Raw genomic sequence first — 7,217 nt, 5'->3', positions numbered from 1 at the left:
TAAAAAAAATAAAAAAAACCTTGTGGACAGCCCAGCAGAGAAGCTATTAGAGCTGCAAAGGGTGGGCCAACTCAATATTGAACCCTACGGACTAAGACTGGGATGCCATTAAAATTCATGTGCGTGTGAAGGCAGGGGTCCCAATACTTTTGGCAATATAGACTATATTATTTTAATGGAAGACCATAGTTCTATTTAGCTTGAGCTTCAGCTTATTCTAATTTACCTGCTGTAGTCAGAATATATTCATTATTTTTAATGCCAAATTCCCATTAACAAAATTAAAATATTTTCCAAAATTAAAAAAAATGATTTGTATTGGTCCATTCTGATATATTCTACAGGTGAGTGATGCAATGAATTTGATTACCACGTTAACAAAGCGACTATACACATTAATGTCAATACATTTCTTTTTACACAGATTTTCAAAAACACCATTTCATGATATTTTTGTCTTAAAGTGGAGCTTTCATTATCAAATAACCAACCTCTTGATTATTACAGTGGGGGCCTAACATCCATAAGCATCTTAGAAAACTAGCCAAAAGATCAACCGCCATATTTGCAGGCACCTCTAAATGCTTACAATTTGACATTATTGTTAATGTTTAAAGTCTTACTGATCATTTTCTTAAGAAAGTGTCCACAATGGATAGTGGAGTCTCTCCTATGTCAACATGCTCAACAAACAAATGACCCTTGTTCTCTATATGGAAGTAGTTTTCTCTCTGCCGAAACAGACCCATAATGCTACAATCCACAAAAAAATAAATAAAAAAATGCTCCCTGCTGATTGGAGAGCTCTGACTCCATCAGGAGTGTGGGACCCCTGCAGAGAGACCACTGCTTCCACACAGAGCTCAAGGATCCTTCTCTGTAGTATGCTGGCAGGGGACAGGCTTTTCTAACCATTGTGGTTACTTTCTAAACAAAAAAAAAGTTAATTGTTTTGATGCGTGGGGAATACATTTAGCTGAATTAAACTGAAAGTACTGTTGAGATTTTAAGCTGCACATAAGATTGTGCGTCACTCACTCTCCCTTTCATTTAGGCAGCAGGAAAACTGAGCTGCCAGTCTGGTTGGAAATTCCAGCTGGTGTGCAGAGGATGAAGGCAGTTTAAACATGAAAGTAGAAATACAAATAATTACATGTAGCAGTTTAAAATATCTTTAGCAATCTTCAGCAACTATTTATACAGAATAAATGGAACTTTTTTTATCTGCTTGAAATACATCTTGAACCGTTCCAAAGTTTTCCAATCACGATTAGCCACTTTAGACTTATGAGCACGACGAGCTGTTCATATCAGCAAAACTATTATTCAAATAGTACGAAAACTGATCTTTAAGAACTAACTACTGTTAAATTATTAATGCTTACATGAAAATCAGTAAAATGTCATCATTAAATAATGCATGATTAAAATGTCCGAGGCGACAATTTTAAAAATGTGGATTAATTTTATAGACAATAAAAATAACTTCATTTTCCTCCTTCTCTGGTTTAATGAATGTGCTGTGCAGCCCTATATTAAACCAATATGACTGTCCCTTCATGAATCCTGTTTAGCAGACTGTCTGAGGCAAGGTATATCGACGACATACCGAGGAACTCCACGGCTCTGCCACAAAGGTGGTCACCTACCTTCCCTTACAACATCAAGAATGTAAGACCAAGTCCAGGAATATGAACACATGTCAAAGTTGGGAAATGTTTCCCATGCCGGCTGCCGTCTTACAAAACTGGGCCAATCCCAGGCCTTTGGTGAGAAGTCACTAGGTATTCATCGTTAAAATTTCCACTGGCCTTGGTTGCTCAGGCATCCAGACGCTGAATCTCAGGGCGGCAGTCTACGTCACGGGATTCGCTGCGTGCCCTCATGTAGTCGCTGGACTGACGCACGTTCTGGGACCGGTTGCCGAATCTCCATTTTCGCAGCGCCAGGTAGGTGTTGACAGAGTAGGAGAGGGTGGCCAAAAAGCCAAAAACCTATAATAGACAGATCATCTTAAAATTACTTTAATAACAAATGATTTAATGACATAATAAAAAAATATCATTGTATTTCAAAAGAAATAGGCAAGAGAGAAATATGGTGTCTCCCAACTCTGACACTTCTGCTGGACAACTTGGTTTGTTATAGAACAGTAAAAACTGTTGTGTTCAGGCTACTTAAGACTGCATAACATATGTTTTATTTTGACGGCCCAAGAAAAAAAAAAAAAAAAGACTGCTTCAGGTTGGTCCACCGTTGCCCACACTACGCCTTGGTGCACATCCAGCTGGTCACTGAGATACAGGATTAAACCCTTGTCTATCAAGGTATGGTTACAAGCATCCTGGTAGCCAAGGGATTAAAAGGAAGCTCTTACCATTATATAAACTAAGGCATTATGGATGCAACTGCCCCAATACATTTATGAAAATATGGGTGCAATGGATTGAGGCAAGGGAATTGACTCTACAGCTGGTTTCCTCTATGATGGCCACCACTGAGCTATTGACTTGCTGTGAAGGGATTGCATCCCCCTAGACCACCAACCATACCACCGCCCCCAACGTTTTTAGTCCTCTTGTTCCTTTTTTATTCCCCAAATCCCCATTCCTCTTTCTCTCTCTTCTACTACTCTTTTCCTCCTTATTCATTCTCTCCTTTTATGTGTCTATGCTGAAATGCATTGACTACCCTTTTATCTAGTTACTCTGAGGTATACCAGAGTATGGATATGCATTTGTTCTCATGTGTTATACTCATTCTATTGCGCCGATGCAGCAGGAGGGACAGCTGTGAACACCGATCTCCCTTTATAGGTTTATAAGCTGACAGACGCTTTTCCTTCTCTCTCTCTCTCCCCCTCAACTGTTGGCGGGTGCAGAGTGCCAGCTCCTTGAAATTAGTTTTTGCAGGTTGGGAGGTCTGCTATGTTCTCTCTCCAATGTGTCTGCTGTTTTTGATATAGATAATGTACCACTGCTGCAAGTTTGCCCCATTATTAAACTTCATAAAGTTTTCTGATAAAAAAAAGAAAAGAAAAAAACAAGCTCAAGGCTGAAGCTTGGTACTGATATTTGTTTTAGCCAACTCCTGGTTGTCATATAAAAGTTATCTGGAGACTGTAGAGCCACCCGATCACTTTTACAGTACACTGAATAAGAGGATCGGGCGGAGATTGAAGCAATGAATGAACACAGAAGTGACAAAATCCTCGTCTAGCTACTTGCCCAGCCAGGTACAGCTCTGATCAAGCTGTGCTTGATTAAATGCAGTGGCGAACAGGGGAGACATTGAGGGGGTCTAAAGCTATCACATAGGGCAGTGATGGTGAACCTTTGCACCCCAGATGTTTTGGAACTACATTTCCCATGATGCTCATGCACTCTGCACGCTACTCTGTGTAATTGAGTATCATGGGAAACGTAGTTCCAAAACAACTGGAGTGCCAAGGTTCACCATAACTGACATAGGGGGATTGTTATAGCAATAAAGTAAAAAAAAGGTGTAAAATAACTGAAATAATTACAATTATAAAAAAATAAAATAAAAAATGTAATGAAAATTACCCCTGTCACCATCCACACACACCTGAATGCACATAGGGCTTGTTCATGTATGTAAACGATGATTGTGCCACACATATGAGGTTTAGCCACAAATAATTCCAGAGGCATAATTCACAGTCAGCTCTAAACCAAAAACCTGTGAAAGTAAACTAAAGCATTGCCTATGGACAATTTTGGGTACCACAGTTGCTCACCATGTCGCGAACACACAAAAACGTTAAGGCTTGACATGTTGGGTACCTATTTATTCGACACTGCCCCATCTTTTCTTTTATATTTTACCAAAGAAAAAAATGGTATTCTATTGTGTTAGTGGGCACTAAAATTTTGCCTGAAAATGTGCATTTGATAAAGTTACACAATTATCGTGCAACATACAAAAAAAATAAAAAATAAACTCCTGCAGCTACCATCATGTTATTCTCCAGGGCCTTTGCTTTCAGTAAATATATTATTGTTTGGGGGGCTTAAAGTATTTTTTTAAAAAAGTGGTTTAATTAGTGGATGACCATAACCTCCAAAAATACTCTTTATTCATACAAATCCATAAAAAAACCAATACAGGTAATAAAAAACAGGAGAGAGGCCTCCAACGTGTTTTATACTAATAAGCTCTTAAATCGATGTTTACTGGGAGTGCGTCCATCTAGTTATTTTAATTCTATTGTTTGTCATGCTTCGACTTTATCTACAGGTGAGCTAAAACTGTATTAACAGCCATGGATGGTGCTTATCTGTAACAAAAAAATAAAATAACACTAGGGGGCAGCAGAGACTCCTGTATCTGGCGTATTACAACGCAGCTGTTTAACAGGAAATCCACATGTGAGCGGCTGTTACAAGTAGCTGCATACTTCCAGAGTCTAGTTCACTGGTTAGACAAAATGTCTACAAATAAAAATAACGGGGCCGCTATTAGTGACTTACCGTACGTCTGAAAATGCTAACAGACTATCACGCTGTTGCATCGGCTTTCATATGTTATGGCTCTTTGATTTGGAACAAGCAAGCAGCAAGTAAAGTCAGACAGAGGGTGGAATCCCTCATCTGCATATCTGTTAAGGTTTAAGTGACATAAAAAGCACTAGGTAACTGAATCAGCATAACAGCCAGGCAACTAGCAGTTTCAGAAGGCAAGGTCAGCTTACATATTATTCAGCATGGTTTTTCTTTAAAAGAGTTGTAAAGGCAGAAGGTGACATGCAGAGAGCGGAGGGGAACAGAGGAGACAGACACAGAAGAGCAGGCTGTGGATGACGGAGGCACATACTCTGACCACGGGGTCAGGGCTCAGCAGCCATGATTACTGTGGTCAGTTTAAAGCGGGGAGGGGGGAAACTGGCAGCATCAGCCAGGTTTTTTCAGGTGTTACAGAGGTCCAAATTACACAGCACAAGCACTGTCCTGTATAAAATGCTTAAAAGGAGCAGGATCCATATATTTTTTTTTTTTTGGTTAACAAACGCTTTAACCGCAATATTCCCATAATATATGTGCATTTAACATTTTACGCATGCTTTTTACTTGTAAAAGTCACCCCTGTGTAGAATTTTAACGCCCCAAAACTGCTGCTGGGCACCGCCATCTTGGATTTGAGGTCATTTGCACCAGCAGACACACTGCTATCACTTTAGTGAACGCTCTATTAGCAGCCTATCTCTGTCTTGTCCCCCTAAAAAATATCTTGGGGAACCTCCGATTAGGTCAATCTATCAGAGGTCCATTGGAAAAAATGTCCCTTACATTGCCGATCATTGGGAAGAATGCCACTCTTACAGACCGCTAAAAAGCTATGGTGTCTTGCTGCTTGCTCTGCTAAGTGGTGTGGGCCCCAGATCCATACAGGCACCATCAAATTGGAGGTCCATCAGCCACAGCTCAAGGAAACCCTAGCCAACCTCTGGCACCATAGATGAATCCTGGGGTTCCGAGGAACCCTGGTTGAGAATGGCTTCTCTATAGTATTCCTCATCATACCTTTCTTGACTGCTACATAAAAAGATATGTAGGGAGGTGAAATGAAAGGTGGAGGAGCTGGGCCAGCACAAACAGCAACTGAAAACTCCTAAGAAGAGATGTGCAAGGAGGTGAAAGGAACTGAGGCTTTGCTGTGTCCGGAGTGGTTCCTTAGGAAGCACAGACACGTAAAGAAAGCTGCAGCTCACCCATGTCTACCTGAAAATGAAATCCTGTTTTCGGGCGAGATGTAAAATAATAGTATTTTAATACAGCTATTAATGGCACACAATGAATACAAAAAGACGGGAAGGGGGTAGTGTGGACCAGGAGACCAGGCAGCAGAATCTGGCTTAAGGCGCACATTCACTTCTCGCTGGAAAGACTTCAGAAAGCCGTTCTCTTACCGCTGCAGAAATTTCCGCCCCAGACTTGTGGTTCAGCGAGGCCAAAATTACAGAGGCGATGAAGAAAAAGAGAGCGCTGAGTCCGGTGTTTACCAGATCCTGAAAGACATAAACACACAACAGACAATGAAAATGACAGTCCGGCACATTCTTCAGCCCTACAATTCAAAGCTCTGCAGCCAAGCCGTGGGCTCACGTGGCAGCTCAGGAGAAGGACTCTGAAAAACACACCAGTCCACCATTGCTGGCCTTTTCAAAAGAATATTTTGTCAGCTGTGAACCTCTTTGGCTTTAATACATTAACCCCCTCAATGCAGGGCACTTTCACCCCCGTCCTGGCCCAGGCCAATTTTCAGCTTTCAGCACTTTCACACTTTAAATGACAATTGCGAGGTCAAGCAACACTGTACCCATAAGACATTTTTATCATTTTTTGAGACAGGTAGAGATTTCTGTTGGTGGTATTTAATCACCACAGTTTTTTTTTATTTTTTATTTTATTTTTTTTAGCAAAAAATAAAACAACCTGAATATTTTGATATTTCTGTTACAAAACTTTTGCAAATAAGTAATTTTTCTTCTTCACTGATGTGCACTGGTGCAGTACAGATGGGGCTGCACTGGTGCAGTACAGATGGGGCTGCACTGGTGCAGTACAGATGGGGCTGCACTGGTGCAGTACAGATGGGGCTGCACTGGTGCAGTACAGATGGGGCTGCACTGATGCAGTACAGATGGGGCTGCACTGATGCAGTACAGATGGGGCTGCACTGATGCAGTACAGATGGGGCTGCACTGATGCAGTACAGATGGGGCTGCACTGATGCAGTACAGATGGGGCTGCACTGATGCAGTACAGATGGGGCTGCACTGGTGCAGTACAGATGGGGCTGCACTGGTGCAGTACAGATGGGGCTGCACTGGTGCAGTACAGATGGGGCTGCACTGGTGCAGTACAGATGGGGCTGCACTGATGCAGTACAGATGGGGCTGCACTGATGCAGTACAGATGGGGCTGCACTGATGCAGTACAGATGGGGCTGCACTGATGCAGTACAGATGGGGCTGCACTGATGCAGTACAGATGGGGCTGCACTGATGCAGTACAGATGGGGCAGCACTGATGCAGCACTGATGGGGCAGCACGGATGATCAGTGCCCTGATTATTAGTATAAAAATACTGACAGTCTTTCCGGTAATCAGTTGTTCTTTCCTCAAACAGACACAGTGTGGGAGAAAAGGACTACTGATAACCGGCAAGTCTATTTACATGTGATCAGCTGTGAT

At 41.7% G+C, this 7,217-nt stretch overlaps 1 protein-coding gene across 1 annotated transcript in view; it reads right to left on the bottom strand.

Annotated features, from left to right (window-relative positions):
- Window positions 1-241: 241 nt before the first annotated feature.
- Window positions 242-7,217, bottom strand: part of CMTM4 (CKLF like MARVEL transmembrane domain containing 4) — a 57,252-nt gene continuing 50,276 nt past the window's right edge. Inside the window, exons 3-4 of the mRNA XM_077454181.1 lie at window positions 5,930-6,028; window positions 242-1,994 (exon numbers count right to left, since the gene is read on the bottom strand). Of these exons, the coding sequence (XP_077310307.1) occupies window positions 1,821-1,994; window positions 5,930-6,028 (273 nt within the window). The 3' untranslated portion in view covers window positions 242-1,820. The remainder of the gene's footprint in view (window positions 1,995-5,929; window positions 6,029-7,217) is intronic.

Source organism: Lithobates pipiens, unplaced genomic scaffold (assembly GCF_037356315.1).
Source record: "Lithobates pipiens isolate NorthernLeopardFrog02 unplaced genomic scaffold, aLitPip1_a1.2 Scaffold_10, whole genome shotgun sequence".
NCBI lineage: Eukaryota > Metazoa > Chordata > Amphibia > Anura > Ranidae > Lithobates > Lithobates pipiens.
The sequence above is the reverse complement of the archived record's forward strand: the minus strand, read 5'-3'. Positions and strand labels throughout refer to the sequence as shown.